The 21,512-nt window shown below is 37.3% G+C and overlaps 1 protein-coding gene across 1 annotated transcript in view; it reads left to right on the plus strand.

The window, feature by feature from the left end:
* The window catches only part of adcy2a (adenylate cyclase 2a), a 144,340-nt gene that overhangs the window by 67,844 nt on the left and 54,984 nt on the right, over positions 1–21,512 (plus strand). The window contains exon 3 of the mRNA XM_067392492.1: positions 1,789–1,950. Within this exon, the coding sequence (XP_067248593.1) occupies positions 1,789–1,950 (162 nt within the window). The remainder of the gene's footprint in view (positions 1–1,788; positions 1,951–21,512) is intronic.

Here is a 21,512-nt window from a genome sequence, read left to right on the forward strand (position 1 = left end):
TAGTTGTAGGAACTAGCCACTAGTTCCCGAGAATTAATTTCTCCCCCAGGTCATGATCCTGGTTGCATTTGCACCGGCAATATGAGGTCTTTCAGAACTCTGAAGTGGATGACAGTGGCGTCTTTAAGCGCGACATTTACAAACGCTAAAAACCAGTGGATGGAGGATGCCGTGATCGGAGCTGTGTTTGTTGTGTGTTGTGGGATTCGTGATAATGGAGATGGAATGTAAATGCATAATTTACGCGACTGAAAGAGCACAAAGTGGGGCTAAGAGACGACATCTCCTAAGACAACTTTCAGTGTTACATATCATTGAGGCGGAGAAAAGAACATAACCCTGCAGACAACAGGTATATGCCGTTATCGCTGTTTTCCATGTTCATGAAGTAAATGTGTTTACATGGCTTTTTAAAATTGCCGGTGTTTGACATGCGTTTGACCAATCAATGTACACTTATGTCACGGATAGTTCCTATAGTGTTGGTTTAGACCCTACTCTGAAGTAGGAGCTAATTTATTTCCCCCAAAAGGAGTTCCTAGAACTAAAATCGTTTCTAGTTTCTGTGGTGCGAACACTGCAAAATCCAGGTAATTCAGCCAATAGTTCTAAGAAATATGAAAATGTGCCAGTAATGTGACAGTACAATTATTTTGAATTTGTTGAGTGGAAAAATAAAAAACAGTGTTTTTACAATTTATAATCTATAGTGAATTACTTTTTGAGTACCTAATCCTATTCACAGGTGTACATGAATGTTTTATGATAATCCTAGTTCTGTCATGACAACTCTCAGAGTGTTTGGCATGGTAATAGTTATGACAGTGTTGATATGTTTGGTCTTGGGATAATAGATCTGCTACGCTGCTGCTGCTGTTATTGCTGCTGCAGAGCAAGTACGAGACTGTGAATAAGTAAGATATGCTGCTGCTGTACAATTTAGTGAAGGTGGAGGGTTTCTGAGCAAGCTGCAACTGCTGCAGCAAATGCCAAATAAGCATTTAAAGATTCAGGAGCGAGCTCATTGGCTACTGATACAGCAGGAGCCAGTTAGCTGTGCTCTATAGAGAATGATGTGATTGCAAGCAGATTTAGTTAATGACCTATTAGCCTGCACCATCTAGGGTTTCATGATAGAACTTTGTATTTTTTAGTATGCCGGTGTCACTGGAGGCTTTGTATAAACAAAATGACTTTATATAATCATAGTTAAACCAACACAATGGAACTCTAAACAACATATCAATCATCAGTCTTGACAACTTGTCACCCACAAAACAGAGAACAAGAGACTGATAATGCTCTACTGAACTCAATTCAACACTGCATAACACTATCAACAAAATCACAATTATAGGGGAAACCAGAGTGAGTTGTCATTCTTTTTTTTTTACTCTAGTGAATATGTTAATACTCCAGGCAGGGTTTTATTTTATTTTATTTATTTCATTTCATTTCATTTCATTTCATTTCATATAGGCACATATCTGAGTCCTGCCTACAAAATAGGGTTAGGGTTTACATTTTTTATTGACCTGGAAGAAGCTCAATGAGCATATGCTGTAGTAGGTCATGTTATGTGTTTAGTTGTTTAAAGGTTTTTCAGCCAAATTTAGCACAAAGCAAAACACACAATTTCAAAGCTTTATTTTGGCCAGTTGATATGAAACTTAATCAATCACAAATAAAAGTACAACTTTTATAACTAACACCTGACATAACCAAAAATAACCACATTTTTTTTTTTTTTCCGTAATGTTTTACTGTCTCTTGTTCTGTTTATTACAGGTGTCATTCTTCTTGTTCATCATCTTTATTGTATACACCATGCTTCCCTTCTCCATGAGAGATGCTATCATAGCCAGCGTGCTCACCGCATCCTCTCACACTGTTGTCCTCAGTGTCTGCCTCTCCTCTACAGTCGACCATGTGGAGCCCCTGGTGTGGCAGGTGAGCGCTCTCCCGTCTGTCTTGCTATGTGCGTGCCAAGAGCTGTGAGCTTTACACTGTGAGCCAACTGCTTAAGTTTGCCTTGTCGGTTGAGACCATTGCCAGTTGCTGCTTGCATGTAATTGTGATAGTGTGTCTGTGAGAACAATTACGTATATGCTTCAGCTAGTGATGCTTTTTGTTAATAAATTGGATGCCTATTGTCATATTGATAAATTAATTTTAAACAACTCTGGGTGTCTTGATAATATGATTGATATTCATATATAATTCATGCAAATTACAGTATCAGTCTTAATTAAGGTGACCAGACTTCTGAAATAAAAAAAGGGACATAAGATAATTTCTAGTTCAGTGGTAAATGTAAGGGTTAAAAAACTAGGACAATTTTAGTTACTACACTGAATGCTGTAAATAAATGTCAAACAAAATTAAATTGATGATAATTTGCATCATCTAAATAATGCAAGTACTTTCTCTCTTTATTGCATGACATTTGTGCAAATATGAGGCCTTTTTTTTTTTTACATATACATTTTTCATACACAAACATGATCCTCAGTGAACTTTAGACACAAAGGTAAAGTTGATCTAATTATGTCATTTTAAAGTTTTTTTGTGAAACTTTTAACAATTAATTTAAAATTACACTTATTTAACAATATACATATGAAATGTATATTGAATTAGATATTATTTTAGTGTGAGTGCTCCAGCTGAGGAAGGCCATCCAAAACATTGAGTGTCCCCAGAAAACGAGGACATCTGTTGACCCAAGACTAAATATAACTATCTCTATCTGTAAATATTAGATGAGACTGACTTGGTATAATGTTCCTTATTTAGGCATTATCATATGCTAAAAATCAAAGTCATTTTGTTTCAATCTCTTCTTATTTTCCTTGTCGTGAACCACATTACACATAAAATCCAGAAAACTAACTTGCTCCCATCTTCAAATAAACACATAAACAAGCAAATATGACCTCTCAGTAAAAGCCAATTTCTGTAAAGTGCACACAATAGTATAATGTATTTTAAATTTTGTGTAAAAGGTCAACATTTATATGAACAGTAACCCTTAATGAACCCTTAATGAATTTTCCATTTCCATTGTCCTTTTACTGTCTAAGACTGTCTCACTATTGCCAAATACTGTTTCTACTCCTTATTTCTCATACAGTCTTGATTTCTTTCCCTCCCTTTCATGCAATGTCTTTTGGTCCTGGGTAGAGAGAGTGTTGAAAGCTGTGCATTCTGTAACATTTGGAATGCCCCAGGCACAAGACTGAAAGGCACTTTGGCAAACTGCTGCTAGGCATCTTTGGGAAAGAAAAAAAAAAAAAAAAACAGTTAGCAGCGAGAAAAACATTAGCATGCCTCCGAAGTAGCAGTTTTGTGCATATCATGTGAACTTGTGGGGAGTGGGGACTGAAGTCCAATGTATAAAAAAACAATAAAACCTTTATTAGGATTATTACTATTACACGCACATATATAAACAAAATAATAGTAATAATAATAATAAACAAATTGTGTGATCTGTTTTTCAGCAACAACTCAGCTTAAATTAAAGTTTGAAAAAATGTTAATAATAATAATAATAAGCAAATCAACAGTAGTAGCAAATAAATTATTCTGAAAATAGGTTTACTGCATTGTTAAAGTTGTAGAAATGGAAACCATAAATTTGGTTGTGTTGTAACTTCTTTTAATAAATGTGACATTAATATGAACAAACAAACAAATGAACAAATAGAATTTTTTTTTTTTTTTTTTTGAGTTTAAATTCTTAAGTGGAAGTTGAACGCATTCACTGGACAATGTTTTCTGTTTTCTGAAATAGAGAAAAAGTGTGACTCTGTCCTTCTCTGTGAGGTATTAGTACACCAACAGTGAGAGAACAGATTTTTGCCTCTTTGGGCACCAGGGTGGAAAGGCTCTCATAGAACTGTGCTAGAATCTCTGCAGCATGTGTGATCTTTCTGCCTACTCTTCCAGTCAGCATCTCAATCACTGTACCTAAAGCCACATTTGGCGTTATAGCTAATTGCAAGAGGAAAGTGTCACATTACCTAATATTTTCCCATCCCAGCTCTTAAACAGAGATATACATGAACAACATCTCTTGTTCAGTTTCATTTATTAAAATAAGGTAAAGCAATACAATTTTTAAACATTTTGTCACAACTTGTAATTTCATCAAAATATATTTAATAGTGAAATTTACTCAATCCATTTGTGTTGAGACTACATAAATAAATTTTTGTTGGCATAACTAACTGGGCAGTGGATCTGTAGTTTCCAGCATGCTTTTCAAGGGACTGCATTAGGACAGTTTTCGCTTTCGCTCCCGTGGCGTCTGTCGTTGCTATGCAACCATGAACTGTGCTCTGCAAGATGACGAGGAAGTATCAGCAAAGGATTAATTGATTTCTAGCCCTTGCATTAGCTTTACTAGATATATTTATGGAGATGAGGAATAAAACCCGGCCAAGCTTTTGATGTTGTTACGGAAAGGCCAAAGCTGATCAGTTGGTTCTTGTCACATGACCTGCGGTGCACTTGAGGCATTCTGAAAAGCATATAGGTGCGCTTGGAAACATTTGAAATAACGAACATTTGAAATAGCATACCTACATTTGAAATAACGAACTGTGAACTCTAACCCAGCCGCGAGTCCTAAAGCACCAGATACAGCTTAGCAATAGGAGCGTCTCACACTCAGGTACAAAAACAGTTTCAGCCTACTGGTTATAGCCTAAATGTGGCAAGAATAAAAGATAAAAATATTACTCTTTTTTTTTCTCTCCATAAAAAAAAAATATTGGAATTGGAATCCAGAATCGATAAGAACCGGATTTGGTAAGCAGAACCGGAATCGGAATCCTTAAAATTAAAAAAAATTACCCCAAAATTTAAATTATTCCATGATTTATTCACCCTAAAGCCCTCCTAGGTGCATATGACTATCTTCTTTCAGACAGACACAATCAGAGTCACTTCAGAAGTCACTCTTTTGACATAACTTGATGTGTACGGCCATTTGCCGGAAGTTAGTTAATTTCGTTTATAAAGTTTTAAATATGGATATTCAAGGCTTCAGAAAGCCTTTATTAACCCCTTGGAGCTGTATGAATTACTTTTATGATGGATGGATGTACTTTTTTGGGCTTCAAAATCGTGATCACCATTCACTACCACTATATAGCTTGGAAGAGCCAGGATATTTTTTAATTTAACTTGTGTTTGTCTGAAAGAAGATAGTCATATACACCTAGGATGGCTAGGGTGAGTAATTAATGGGATAATTTTAATTTTTGGGTGAACTATCCCTTTAATGTTCAGTAATGTTGGACATTTAGAAGAATTTCTGTAATGTATTTGAATTTTGTGGTTAACTTTCTGCCGAGGAGCGGTGCTTGTGCTTGCTTAGGCTGTGGGCAGCTATACACTGCAAAATTTTTCGTTGTAAATTTACAGTAAATAATTGGATAAATTTTGCATGACTTTCACAGTAAGGATTACAGCAATATACTGTGAAATATACTCACAGCAATTTACTGTAATTTTATATCTGTGATATTACAATGCATTGTTGTAAAAGCACAACTGTATACTGTAACTTCACAGCTTCAATGATAAAGCAATTACTGTGATATTACAGTACATTACTGGGGAATTACAATCTTTTGCTGTACATCATTACAACAAGGCCCTGTACTTTTACAGTGTGTACTGTGAAAGTAATGTACAAGTTGACAATAATTTACTGTGAATTTACAATCATTGTACAATTAACCCCCTCCCCCCAACAAACAACTCTGAGGTAAAGTCAACGTTAGCCCAATGGCATATTTATTAACAAATAAATATTTTTCAATGTACAGCAGATGCCAAGAACTTCAAGAGTTCAAGAAATTAAACTTTCTAGTCATAAAAGCCATCTTAAAATGCAGAAAATGCAGAGAAATTGTGCAAACTTGCAATTCAACTACCTGTTCAAAATTCAACTATTCAACTAGCTGTGTCACAATAACAGTAATGGACAGGATGGGAATGATGCCTTCATGGCAAGATAAGAGAGCAAGGGAGAGAGTGATGAAGGAATGTCGTAAAGGGGTCAGGCGCTCCTCTCAGTCTCAAACATTATAATGAGTCCACACGCAACAGCATTGTGTAAAAATCTTGTAGTGCAAAGTTGTCTTGAAAAATTACAAAAAGAACAAGGCTACTCAAAACTGAGCCTGACAACTACCGCTGTAAAAAAAAAAAAACTATGATGCCCACTCAAAGTCAAAAAGTTTCCTCAAAAGGGTGCTCACTTGAGGGTTCATTGTTGTCCGCTTCTTGGTCTTTGAGCCTCTTTCAGGATTGATGCCCAGGAAGCACCTGTTAATAAGCAAAGATAGTTTCAGTTTTAAATAGACTTGCAGTATGTATTGCAGACAGCATTTATCAAGGTGTGCTTTTTGCTGTGCTTTTTCCCTACATCAAACCCTAATAGATTTATAATCCAAACTTGTTAGATCTTACTCTCACCATAATTGTTTTTTGCCATTTTTAGCCAAGGTGCCTCAGGTTAGGTTTGCATCGAAGATCCAGCGGCAGGATACTCAAGGTTGAATACGTAATAGCTGCTGAAGAAAGCAACTACTCCGTGTAAAAAGAAAGGGTGTGGGCCCATCACGACATGTCCCTCGATGGATATAAGCCATCCAGACGGCTTCATCATGTCACCTGAAATGAACAGATACAACATTATGTGTTATGAGCACTTTGCGATCTGCTTAAGAGACAAAGGGCTATACAAATGTAATTCTTATTATAATTAATATTATTTATTGTGGTCATGTAGATTTCTAGAATGAAAACAAAATAATGAGTTAGAAATGTTGATACTAGATCAAAGTAACATTACCTTGAATGATCAAGCAGGGGTTGCCGGGGAGTTCTGCAGTATTGACGTTCACAGCAGTGGCACATGGCTGTAACATAGTTAATACACAATAGCATGGATTTAGGATGAAGGATAAATATTGTTCATTGGTCAGAGGTAGTAAATCATGCAAGGTAAATGTTGATAATGTAATCATTTTGCATTTTAAATATTTGAATAAAAAATCTTACATCAACTTCAAGCATCAAGCTCTCTTTTGGCTCTTTGAAGTACAACATTAGGAGCAGCAGGATGCAGACAGCCTTGTCAGAGTCTGGATCATAGCAGGCCAGAACATCACAGATCTTGGGGTTGGGGTTGCACAGTAATCCAGGATGGTCTGTCCTCATCTGTTTTGTGTGCTGAACATAGTTACACACATTCTCAGACACATGGTCACAGCCAACAAATTTACAGTTGAACATTGTGGTGCATGTTAACTAGTCACCTACCTAATCTTTTTCTCCTCACTCTTAGCCTGACACTGAACAGGATAGTTAGCCTCCCCCTCTGATGACCTGGAAAGAAAAAGGAGAAATTACACAAAGGCAACCAACAATAAGAATTTCAGTTTGAATGCAGATTATGATCATTGATCGTAATTTAATTTTAGCCATATGTCAAAAATTATAGTGGTATATATTGTTTTTTTTGTAGCACTTTGAGATTGCTCTCTCAATGTAAAGTGCATTTTAAACTTTTACAATTATTATTCATTCATATCAGGACAAGTGGGAACCCCAGTGTTAAAACCCTCCCGTTGTCGAACACGACTTACTCCAGTTAGCTCAGTCATGTTGTAATTAGGATATCCGCTGGAAAAATATTTTTTCATGGACCGTTATTAAAGTTAAACAGCTAACGGTTAGCCCTGCTAATCTATGATAACCTTGACTAATTACAAAAATGTGCACACATAAATAGTAATGTTTGTCCCATCATTGGTTTTATAAACTTTACAAACACCAGATTTGTTTAAACGGTGATAGTGACATGCAAAATTATAGCGAAACTCTCGTCATTACTAACATTACTACTATTAGCAAAAGCTGTGAGAGAACTTTCAACAATTCCGGGCACTTGCTAACAAAATGTTAACTGTTGTAACGTTAACTAGGATATCCGCTGGAAAAAAAAAAAAATTAATGGACCGTTTGAATCACTAAGTTATTAAAGTTAAAAAGCTAACGGTTAGCCCTGCTAATCTATGATAACCTTGACTAATTACAGAAATGTGCACGCATAGATTGTAATGTTTGTCCCATCATTGGTTTTATAAACGGTGATAGTAACATGAAAAATTATAGCGAAACTCTCGTCATTACTATTAGCAAATGCTGTGAGAGAACTTTCAACAATTCTGGGCACTTGCTAACAAAATGTGAACTGTGTCATGCGATAAACGTTTATTTGAAAGTAAATATTATAATTATATTAAAATAACATGGGTGTAAGTGATGCAAACTCACCTTCTCATTCAGCCCGGAATAGAAGAGGGACACGACGGCGCCTTCAGTTCAAAACCAAACAGTTCGGTTATGTCATGTGACTTCCCAGTGCATATTTCAATACAATATTTCACTGTAATAATACTGTTTAATGCTGTGAAATCCTTAATTTTTTTCACTGTGTTGCTGTGATACTACAGACCTTGTTGTGATATAACAGCAGGTTTTAGATTGCAAGATTTTACTGTAAAATAAGAGTTAAATGCTGTAAAATCCAAGGAAACTGTAGTTTTTACAGGTATTCATTGGGATATTACAGGGAAACTTAATTACAACAAGTTACTGTAAAATAATACTGTTAATTATTGTGAAATGCTGGTAATTTCTAACAGTGTATGATAGTTATGGTATGAGTTTAGTTGCTTTACTCAGTGGGTAATAACCATATGTCAGTACTGACACCAGTTTTTTATTTAGTATACATTGAATATAATGATGGATGAGAAATAGTTTTGTTCAATAAATTTAACTTAAATTAAGGAAAACTTTTCCACACAATTTGTTTAGGTTGGCACAATAGGAATGATAAACATGCAAACTATTTTAAGTTCATAGAACACAAACTATTTTTTTTTATATATATTTTTTTTATATTTCTTTTGGTACTAAATATTTAGGTTCAGTGAAACACTTGTACCCCTATCCACACATGGTAGAATGAGTGTTTAGGGCATAGAATCAGTCAAAGTTGTCTGTTAAAAAATTACAGATTTGATTAGGAAATCTCTTTCATAATTCATCAGAGGGCTTTGGTGAAACAGGGTGGACTTCTGTTCTAAGCATACTTTCTAATTTCATCATGATTCATGAAATCTGTGCTCAAAGATATCATAGACTTTAATATTAGCACACAGGCCACATAGACTACTTTAAGATGTTTTTATTTTTTTGTGTGTGTGTGTGTCATTTTTGAAGCTTGACAGCCTTGCTTTCACTGCATGAAAGAGAGAGAACATCTTCAAAACTTTTTGTTTTTGTGATTCACGTACAGTAACCAAGAAAGCGCAAAGTATACTTCTTTTTTATGCATATAGCATATACAGTTAAGCTTGTAGCCTTTCAAACTGTATAATTTATTCAATAGTGAGCATGAATGCTACGGAGCCCCTAAAGGGGACGTGGTGGTGGAAAAAAATTGGGATGGGAGGACATTTTTTTTTTTTAAATCTTTTGCATTCCCTCGCAAAACTTTTGTGTTCCCGCACAAAGATATATATGTGTTCCCTCACAAAGATATTATCGATAATATATTATCAGTTAATATGATTGTAAATAGCTGCATTTGTGTTTAAACAACGTTTAGCTCAGGATTTACTGATCTGGGAAGTTCGAATCTGTGAATATATTACCAATCAGGGACGTGCACAGGGGGGTTGCTCAGGTTGCCCGGGCAACTGCCCATATGCCCTTCTCGACTCACGTTGCCCTTCCGAGGTGGAAAAAAATAAATAAAACAATCGTACAATGGATGCAGAATTTCACGTAGGCCTAGATAAAATAAATAAATAAATAAAAAAAATTCGCAAAGCCTCATTCACTTCCATATTCGGGCACCCGTCCGAAAGTGAAAGTCAGTAGGGGAAGGGCAAACTCTGTTTAAGTGGCTGCAGCACTGCACGCGACCGGCACCTGAGCTGAGCCTGCATGAGCGGCACTAGAAGGAGATTGTTGCGGTTGTCGAGTGAGACGACTTAAGGGCCTTTCACACAGGACGCGGTATGAAACCCATTCATTTCAATGGCTTGCGCTGCGCGAGGAAGGCGTCGGCCAAAGCGCAAGGGCAGCGCAGCGCAGCACAGCTTCCGCGCACGCCGCGGTCAAAGTTCAAAATAGTTCAACTTTTGCCGCAGCGCTCTGTGACGATTACCCGCGCGGCCAGTAGAAACGGAGCATCTAAACAATCGGAAAGGAAAATGGATGAACAGCTATTTACTGAGTTGTAATTTCCAGAGCTATACAATACAAGTTTGCTGGTCGTATAGTGACATCGGGAGAAAAGCTGTGTCATGGAGACATGACAGACACTGTCAAGAGCTGCTCTCTTTCTTCTTCTTACAAGCAGGGCTATTGCTATTGCTCACTTCTTAGCACGGCCCGGGACATATACTTTACTGCTGACCGAAAGGTGGAACAACAATCAAATGACTATGTATAAAACTCCCGCTACATGTTTGGAAAACTCCGCCTACTGTGCTCTGGCCAGCCCAGCGGCTGCGCAGCCCATGCCGCGTCCTGTGTGAAAGGGCCTTTAACATGGTCGGAAAGGTGAGTAAGGTTATAATCGTTAACGAAAACGAACGAAAAAAAAGAAAACTAGGTGGGAAAAAACATTGTCGTTAACTGAAATAAAAATAAAATAGAGGCATTACAAAAAAACGATAACTAACCAAAACTGTAATGTGTGTTTGGGAAAACTATTTAAAATAAAATAAAATTATAGATTAAATGTCCTTAGTTTTCGTCTTTGTCAATGTCTTTCATAGAGCAAACGTTCAGCTGCATTTCATTTCCCTGCGTCTCTCACTCAAGCGTCTCTCTCACATACTCGCGCGCGCACAGCCCCTCCCCTCCGTGCACACCGCGCCTCCATGAGAACGAGTATTGGAAGCAAGTTCGCGAAATTTGGTATCTCGTGAAAACCTTTACACAATCACACATTAAAAAGTGGTATACAAATATTTTTAATTCTGAATATAATTGTTTTCAGTGTGTTAATGTCGACCCGAGAAGCGATTGGGGAGTGCCCTTTTTTTTAGGTCAGAGCAACTGCCCCTCAAAATTCCTGTGCACGTCCCTGTTACCAATAAAAATGTCTTTGTATTATTTTAAACTAAAGTTGCGGCTATCTCATAACCCCCTCAAACAAGGGCACGCAGGTGTCTGTGGCCGTTGCTGTCTCCGGTATTTTGTTGTTGTTCCGTCTCTTTAGTTTCATTTTCTACTGTGAAACAAATGCCCGGGCCATAATTAATTACAAGGTCAAAATTCACATAGCTGAAAGTCTGCTAGACTGTTTTAATACTGGGAATGTCCAATTTATCCATCTTTACAAGCTCAGAATCACAGAAAGAATGCCTGAATACCTGGATTTCTGACCTCTCAACATTTTCCAAATCTGATAAGTTTTTTGAAACCTTTTATTTTGTATGATGCCTTCAGGTGCTGAATTAGAATGACAGTTTTGTCTGTATTGTGTTACAGAGTTGTGATAGTTTTCTGTCTCAGTGATGCTCATGGTGATTTGATTGGATCTGATCTTGGTGTCACTGGCTGAAAAGCATGGTTAAATTTCATTGTGGTTTAGCGTTTCCCCGTGGGGCGCTCAGCAAATAACATCTTATGCACTTTAGTGTGTAATGAGGATGGTAGAGCCCCAGGTTTAAATGGGTGTTGGATGGGAGGACAGCAATACAATCCAAATGATGAATGGGTTGATGCAATTTTAACTGAATGGATACTGCAGAATGCCCATTTAATTTAATTGCAAATAATTATTTGACCCTCTCCATTTTCAATTCCTTTGACCTACACGCAGAAATACATACACTTCTCATACACTTGCAGCAATAAGGAACAGTGATATGTTGGGACCTTCTCAGATTTGTGAGCCAAGTGGATTTTAAATTCAATCTGCATCTTTCATAATTAAGTTGAACAGTAATTGTAGATAAAAATGTTACAACTCTTACAACAAATTAACAAACCAATATGGCTTTATTAGGTATATTGCATTGCTGCACAACTTAAAGGGGTCATGAATTGTATGTGCAACATATTTTGAGTCTCTTTCACACTGGTAAGAAAAAAACCAAGGTGGTATCGCCGGCGTGACTGCCGACCCAAGGGAGTTGATGCAGTTTTGTTTGACATTTAAAAGAGTTTGTTTTGTTGGTCTTTGTGGTTACTGAAGAGTGGTGCTCGTGGTTATTTTGTAAGTAGCTACAAGAAGATATACATTACTTTGATTCTGTGAGTAATGACTATGTTAATGTAATATTTCGCATGTTCATCAAATTTACATGCTAAATAATTCATATTACATCTTAAATACTGTCAAAATAATTGTAATTTTAACTGTTAAAGACTGTAAAATGCTACAGTGAAAATGTCTCGGGTTACGATGGTAACCCTGGTTCCCTGAAAACAGGGAATGAAACACTGCGTCCTGAGACACTATTGGGAAACGCCTCAACGTGACTGATGTCTGAAGCACGTTTAATCATGGCAATCATATTGGCCGGCGACAGACTATGATGTTACTACTAGCATGACCAGGAAGTATATAAGGTGCACCTAGAGAACATGTCATTCACTTCTTCGTCTGAAGGGATTGTGCAGGCAGCCCAGAAGCATAGCACATGGCACAGTCGTAACCCAAGACATTCCCTTTTGAAAGGGAACTCGCACTGCATCCTGAGACACTATTGGGGAACGAAATACCCATGCCGCCATGCTGAGGGGAGTGCATGCCAGTAATGGGAGTTTCTACTGAAGTGCCAGAGCCACCCCCCTTCTCGTCACAGTCTAGACTGTCAGTGACAGTACTCCCTACAGCCACTCCCCGAGTTATAAACTCAATGAAAATGTACCTTTGCAGAGTAAACAGAAGGACTTGGTCATGGCTGTTCAAGGCTTGGAACCAAAATCTCCATTCTCTTTTGAAAAGAGGTTTCCTTAAGGGAATATGGCCATGGGTAGAAAGACCCTGGACAGTCACTATTAGGGGGTCATACGTCAACCCCCAGAGCCACCAGGGATGCTAGCTAGCCAACAACCTGTCTGTTTCTTTAAACAGAGTCTCACAATAAAGAGACTGGCCTCCTGGGGAGCACGACTCAGCATACCAACCCTTGCAAATGAGGGGAGTTACAACGCCCATCCCAATGAGGTTTCCCAGGATCAGGAGTCCCAAAGCACTTTGGAGGCTGGGTACTCTACATAAGACACTAGAGAGGGTCCTCCAGCTCTATTAAAAAGAGATGATGTACCAGGGAGGTTGCAGAAAGCCCTTGACCTTTAGACCAGCCTCAGGGAGCATGTACCCTTCGGAACAACCCTCTAAACAAGGGTAGTACTGATAAAGATCAACTGAAAGGAAATATTACCCAAGCTCTAAGGCTACTTCCCAAGGAGGCTCCTGGGGGGCCTACAACATGATCTCAGTCTGCAAAGCTACAGTATAGGGAACCAGGTTACTAAAGTGCTAGACACCTAGCTCTACATGAAGGGACTGCTGTCGAGGAGGCCCAGAAAGGGCCAACCACGAATTTAGCTTCAAGCATCTTACATAGAACCCATTGGCTTGGAATACTCTCATATAGCCCCAAGCTCAACATAAGGACCCTTAAACCAAGGGGAGTACATATCTCACACAACCAGACTATCAAGGAAGCCTTAGATAGGCCCAGTACTCAAGAATTGTCATGGGCATGAGCTTGGGGCCAATGCTTAACACTCTGAGGTCTGAGGTATCGCCGGCGATACCACCGCGTTTTTTTTCTTACCAGTGTGAAAGAGACTCAAAATACTCTGTTAATGTTGCACATACAATTAAGAGTTATACACCATTTTAACACTCTGAGGTCTGAGGGTATCGCCGGCGATACCACCGCGTTTTTTTTCTTACCAGTGTGAAAGAGACTCAAAATACTCTGTTAATGTTGCACATACAATTAAGAGTTATACACCATTTTAATCTGTGGAATATCTTCTTTTATTTGTGTACACTCAGAGTAAAAACAAAATGTGCTTTTTGTAAAATAAAGAAAACTAACATGATGCATGATCTCTCGTCTCCCTCTGAAGGAAGTCCAATCTGATAGTTCTCAGAAAATGAACTGTAACTTAGTGAATACTAATCACAAAAAAATTAGACTTATATCTAAAAAAAAAACGTTGAAATGTCAGGTTTTAAATCGTGTAAGTAAAATCGAAAACAAACATTCTGTGTTTATGTAATCTGTATGAAAAGAGAGCCATGTCAGAAATCCGTGATTCAGCTCAATATCCACTAATGCGGCCACGCCCACAGAGGAAACGCTATTCAGACGCAAATTCTGAGTCAATACATGCATTCATCATCTCAATTGTGTATTTATTGTCTTGAAAAGTGTTTTGAATAGCCATAGTTAGCGACCTCTGTCCTCTGTTAGTTCGGTTAGTTCCTGTATTGCCTATTCTTCTTTAGTGCTCAGGCATTTGTGGACTAAAGGTGTACAGAGCGCCCTCCGGCTGCAAGTATGAATTGAAAATACAGTATCCAGCACTCATAGTAATGACAATAAATCCTGAATAGATATTACTCTTCTGTATAGAAAATTGACAAACACATGAGAATCCATCAATATTTCTCCAAATGTGCATGCTTTTAAGCTAAAAGCCTATATGAAATGCCATAGAGGTAACATAATTGTTCAGACAATTTGCATCACAGAAATACATTATATTTTAAAGAATATAATAGAATACCATTATTTCAAATTGTAATAATTGTAGTAGATGTCCCAAAAAGGGACCGGTAGAAGGGGCGCGCACGCGCTAAGCAGTTCAGTAAAAACCAGTCTATCGCATCAGCTGTGTGTGTCGTGGATTTATTACTACATGGTGTCAGAAGATTTGATATAGTAATAAAGGGACACTGGGCGAACACGTCCGATATTCTTCCGATGCCCGAGAAACGTTTACAGATTACAAAGAACTTTGCATTGTTTACATCATGACTGAGAACGAAGCGCCAGCTCGCGTACACACGGAGAGTTTTCATGTCAGCGCTCCTGATAAATTCGATTGTACCGATGGCAAAGATTGGCCGAGATGGATCAGACGTTTCCGAAGATATCGTGTTGCGTCAGGATTGAACAAGAGAGATGACGAATTCCAGGTCAATACTCTAATTTACTTTATGGGTGATGAAGCAGAGGATATTTTAAATGCTTCCACTTTAAATGCAGAAGAAAAGCTCAACTACACAGCAGTGGAGAACGGTTTCAATAGCCACATTGTGGGGAAACATAACGTCATCTTCAAGAGAGCTAAGTTTAATATGCATAAACAAAAACCTGGCGAGTCTGCGGATAGCTTTATAACGGCCATCCATAAGCTAGCAGAACATTGTAATTTTGGACTTTTGAAAGACAAATTAATACGTGATCGCATTGTCGTGGGGATAAGAGACAGAACAGAAATATGCCCAGGTGGAGAAAGAGGCATTGGCAGTAGCATGGGCTTGTGAAAGGCTCAGCTCATACCTGATTGGCCTTAATTTCACTATAGAGACGGACCACAAGCCATTGTTGGCACTTTTGGGGACAAAGGCATTGGATGACTTGCCTCCTAGGGTTCAAAGATTCCGTCTAAGACTTCTGAGATACTCATACAACATAGTTCATGTCCCAGGCAAGGCATTGGTCACGGCTGATGCACTGTCAAGAGCCCCAATAGTCAGAGAACTATTAAGTGAAGAAAAGGAGCTGGAAAGAGAAACACAGGTTTTTGTAGATGCAGTACAACACTACTTGCCAGCTTCAAAGTTAAAACTACAACAAATAGCAGAGGGAAAACAAGATGACACGATCTGCAGGCAGCTGATTGAGCATTGTAAGATGGGGTGGCCAAGACAGGAGGAACTAAAAAAAGACATAAATCCCTACTGGATCCATCAAAGTGAGCTGCACATTGCAAATGGCCTCTTGATGAAGGGCCAAAGAGTGGTAATCCCAGAGAAAATGCAGACAGAAATGTTAGCCCGGTTGCACGAGGGACATATGGGTATATCCAAGTGCAGGGCTCGAGCACAGCAGTCAGTGTGGTGGCTGGGCCTAAGTAGCCAAATTGTTAAAATGGTTGCGCAATGTGAGATATGTTTGAGACATCAACCCCAGCACACTGAACCTATGATACCATCCCCATTACCCAGACTGTCCTGGCAAAAACTTGGGGCTGATCTGTTCTTCCAGAAGGGCACAACCTACCTTCTTGTCATCGACTACTTCTCAAGGTACATTGAAATTGAGAAGATGCCCATCACTACAGCTAAAGGTGTAATACAAGCACTGAGAGGCCTGAGCTGAAACCAGGACAAGCAGTATGGATCTCTAAATTGCAACAACCAGCAACTGTGCTTGGCAAGGCAAATACACCAAGGTCCTACATAGTTCAGGCAGAAACAGAGGAACTTAGGAGAAACAGAGCCCACCTTCATGCTCAACCAGAGCTCTCTGTGCCAGCACCAGAGGTCTCAGGGTCACAAAGGGACACTACAACAGTTCAACCAGAGCTCTCTGTCGGAATGCCAGAGACTGCAGTGCCTAGGAGAGAAACTGAGGTGGAACAGGTGCCTGAAACAGCATGCACAGAGAGAGTACACCTTGAGAAAAAGAGAGAGCCTACAAGAAGACAAGTGAACCCACCAAAGTGGCTTAGAGACTATGTTCCCTGAGCCAATCATAAGGATGTCAAAAGAAGAAAAAAAAAAGTGCACTTGTATTCTAACATGTTTACTTGTTCTCAGAAGATATGTTTACAGAGATGTTCAAAAGTTAATGTTGCCCCTGAGGAGGGGAGATGTAGTAGATGTCCCAAAAAGGGACCGGTAGAAGGGGTGCGCACGTGCTAAGCAGTTCAGTAAAAACCAGTCTATCACATCAGCTGTGTGTGTCATGGATTTATTACTACAATAATATTTCACAGTATTGCTGTTTTTTCTGTATGTTTGATTTACACCATGATGAGATTCACATGATCACAGAGGGTTTTTTCACAGCCTACCTGACTGAAAGGCCTCATTAATATGCAAGTCATTTCAGGTCATTATTATGTGATTCTTTTGTCTTCTCAGGTGAGAATCACCCATTATACACGAGGATTCATGCCTCCACGCATACTGTGTTTCTTGACCAAAGATGTTTTAGAACATTTAAATCTCTCTATTGTTTTATATGAACAAGCAGGCAGCAAAAACTCTAGTCTACAACCTCAAATACCCAGAAGTCTTGTGAACAAAGATTTAATATATATTTTTTGGCTTTATTTCAGTGACTTAAGTTTTTTGTTTTTTCAATAACTACGCATAAACGTTATTCCTTCAAAAACACAAACATGTTCCTCACATATTATTGTAGCCTAGTTTGTGCTGAATACAGTGTAATGACACTTTTTCCATTAATATGTTTATGCAGTGGTGTATAAAGTACTCGAAAACCATACTTGAGTAAAAGTATAGTTATCTTACCAGAAAATGACTTTGGTAGAAGTCAAAGTCACTGTTTAGAATGTTACTTGAGTAAAAGTTTTAAAGTATGTGATATTATTTGTACTTAAGTACGAAAAGTATTTTTTTTATATATTAAACGTACTTAAGTATTGAAAGTAAAAGTATAAGTAAATGTAAAATACAAAAGGAGCAAAAAATATTAAAAATTGTTCTATACACAGTTTGAGCAGCAAGATTGTGTTCAGTTTTAAATCTTTCTTACATTTTGTTTCTTTGAATTTAAAAAATGCTAAATGTTTATTGTGTTTTTTAAATATAAAAAATACTAATATATTAATTATACATTGATCGTTCATGTTAATTCATAGTGCATTATAACTAATGTAAGAGACAACTTTAAAATGTAAAAATGTAAATGATGAAATTAACAATGAACAATACTTTTATAAACCTTTAATTTAGAAATGGACTCTAATTGTAAAGTGTTACCATTTCATAACAGCCATGCTTAAAACTTACCATCTTTACACACAAAATATAGCATGGGTCTATTATATGTACACATTATTTGCCTCTATTTTAGAAAACTTGATGATGATCTAATCAAAATATGTGTTACAGTGCCAATACAAATAACAAATCGAATACATTTCTGATAAATATTTCTGTCGCTGCATGATGATGATACAGTTTAAATATGCAACTTCGCTGGATAACGAATGCATAACAGCGAACAAATGGATATGATGCAAATGAATGGTAACAATCGTGACATTAAACAGTTGGTATTTTTGTCACATTAGTAGTACCTCAAGCGGTTAAAACAATGTTAGCCTCGACGGAGAACATACTACTGTTCTCCACTAATGCAGCATCTAACTAATTACTTTATAATAATATGAAAACATGTACTGTAGTGTACACTGTATAACATACCGTTTTGTTGTTCGTTTTAAATCCGTTTTTGAAGTGTCCCGCTCTGTGTAGCGCGCAGCCTCACGTCACGTGTCAAAACAAACTATACGAGGCATCAGTAATAGTTTTTATTTTGCCTCTAGAGGCCGCTCTCATACTGTATAATGACAGCGCACTCTTCTCTGCCGCTCCAGCAACGGATGCAACCTGTATAATGAAATCAACCGCGGTTGTGCGAGCACTTGCTTGCAGTCTGTGTTCTTCCAACTTTATTTTGTAGTAAGTAACGAAAATGCTTTGGGAAAATGTATCGGAGTAAAAGTATACATTTTATTTAGGAAATGTAGTGGAGTAAAAGTAAAAGTTGACAGAAATATAAAGACTCAAGTAAAGTACAGATTCTCTCAAAAAATACTTAAGTACTGTAACGAAGTATTATTACTTCGTTACATTACACCACTGTGTTTATGAACAACAAAACGAGGCTGTGAAGGACAGATGTACAGTGTTTACAATGGCACACCGTGTATAAAGGTCCTAGATTGCTATTTTTACAACTCTCTACTTTTAAAACTGCTATATGGATTTTTTGGCTGCTGTTTTTTTTCCCCCTTTTTTTCGGAAAGACATTTCATCTGTATGTAGTTAAACAACAGTACTATCCATTGAACGTGCTGTGTTTTATTCTTCACAGCCTCATTTTCATGCTTGTCAAGAATTAAATATGGCGCTACTCTGACTAATGTCAATAACCAGTGTTGAATGTATGAATGCAATGGCAGGAGTTTTGTTCAGCACGACTCTAGCGAATACTCTCATAATCAAGAAAGTGACACAATCCAAATATGAGGTTAATTATGCAGTTTAGATGGTTTCAATGATTATAACAGGAGTTTTGGCCAAATAACAGAACTCATGCTGAACTAAAGTGATTGACAGCTCCAGTGCCTAATGAGAGCATTTTTTTACATTTAATGCTATATTTTTAATACATTTTATACTTTATAATTTAATGCTACTAAAAGGAAAAATGTACATATGACTGTTTAATTGATGGTTTTATTTTGCTGATATGAAAGAAATAAACAGCACAAATACACATACTTACATATCAAAAAAATAATTTATTACAGATCAGGCTTCAGAATGAACATTTACGTACATGTTGTGGAATCATAGTCATGTCCATCTTTCACTAATAGTATGTTTGCAAAACTTGTGTTCAACTGTGCTATAAATAATTATGCCATACTGACATGATCAGGCATTGCAGTGACAATGTTCTTCCACAACTAAGAACAACACAATATTTGTAAAACTTAGCAGGCATCTAAATCTATTTTTATTTTTATAATCTATATTTCTCAGATTAGTGTTACAGTAGCATTTTGCAGTTGTGTTAAGTAACGTCTAATGTGATCCAAAAGCTCCTGTCTGTCTTAAGTTTTAATCCTTAGAATAAATCTAAGCTCTGGATCTACGAATAAACTATCAGTCATTTGCACTGTGCCTGTAAATAATTCTGCACTTAAGAGTGTTGCTGTCACAAGCATTTTTGGCTATGTCAGTTATATTAAAATAATAATCGTCATGTATGTTGTTAAAAGTAGATACATTTTTATAGAGGTCATAGGTCACTGAGTTCATGTATCACTATTGTGTCTCTAGGTAAACCACTTCACTGTGAAAAGCTCCAGAGAAGCTGTGAAGTGTATTGTACAGAAGTGCTAAATGATGAATAACTTAGTTGGCTATTTATCTTTTTAATCTTTTCTGCCATGTAAACCAACAATCGCTTGCATCGGTGGCCAAGATTCTAATTAGTATTGTGAGAACAGCATTAGCATAATGTAATGACTTGCACATAATAGTAATGATGGTGTGTTTAAAATGCAGTTGGAGTATACAGGTGACAAAAAATGAGAGTCAGGATGTTCTGGTTGGTGTGATCTTTAGTAAGATTCTTTACCAAAACCATTACTTGTTACCATTATAAGTGATTGTTTATTTGGTTCAGTATGGGTGTTGGTGAAAATAATTTCATGATATGTCCTGTATATGAATTCATCTTACTGTGAAAGCTTTGCATTATCAAGAGATGTCCAATGTCTAGACTATCGTTAACTAGAATAAACCAGTCTGGAAAATGTATAAAGTAATCATATTACTAATTTTTTATAATTTTATATTCACACCTCACACACATCTAGTTTGGTTTTCAAATATGTTCTTAAAGATTTGACTCACTGTCCACACTGATCAAATATGCTTAGACACTGTTATCAATGTCATACTGTACCTTGTGAGTTCAACTCCATGATATTGTAGACAGAGCAGAAGCAATTTTCTTTTCCCCACAATGATATTAGTTCTTAGCTGTTGTATAAGAAGTTGTTGTATTAACATCATGCTGATGCTTACATCATCACCACCATAGCAACCATTGTAAATAGTGAAATTGACAACACTGTCTAAACATATTTGTTCAGTGTGGACAGCCATTCAAATCTTAAAAAAAACATATTTGAACATGAAATTAGAGAAACTAGTGATATGATTACTTTATCCATTTTCCACCTCATTTCCTACAGTAAACAACAACTACAACAAGAGCTGTTGTCATTGTGGGAAAAAAAGAATAACTTTTGCTTCTGCTGTGTCTATAATAACATGGAGTTGAACTCACAAGGTACATGAAGGAACAGAGCAACAGCAACTGACTCATTCATTCATTTACTATTCACTACTCTGTGTCACGTCATGTCTCATAGTTCGCTGAAAGAGGAAAGAGAAAATGTGACTCGCTGTGTCCCAAATAAGAAGAAAAAAAAAAACCTACTTGATCAAACTTTGATCAGAAAAGAAAAAAAAAATCAGTAGATGTCACACACTTGTTACGTGTATACAGGGAAGGAAAAGCAGCTTTCCTTTTTTATTGGGAATCTAATGTCTAATTGAGGAAATGTTCAAACAGGCTGCCATAGTATGA

The sequence above is a fragment of the Chanodichthys erythropterus genome, chromosome 2 (genome assembly GCF_024489055.1).
Source record: "Chanodichthys erythropterus isolate Z2021 chromosome 2, ASM2448905v1, whole genome shotgun sequence".
Lineage (NCBI taxonomy): Eukaryota > Metazoa > Chordata > Actinopteri > Cypriniformes > Xenocyprididae > Chanodichthys > Chanodichthys erythropterus.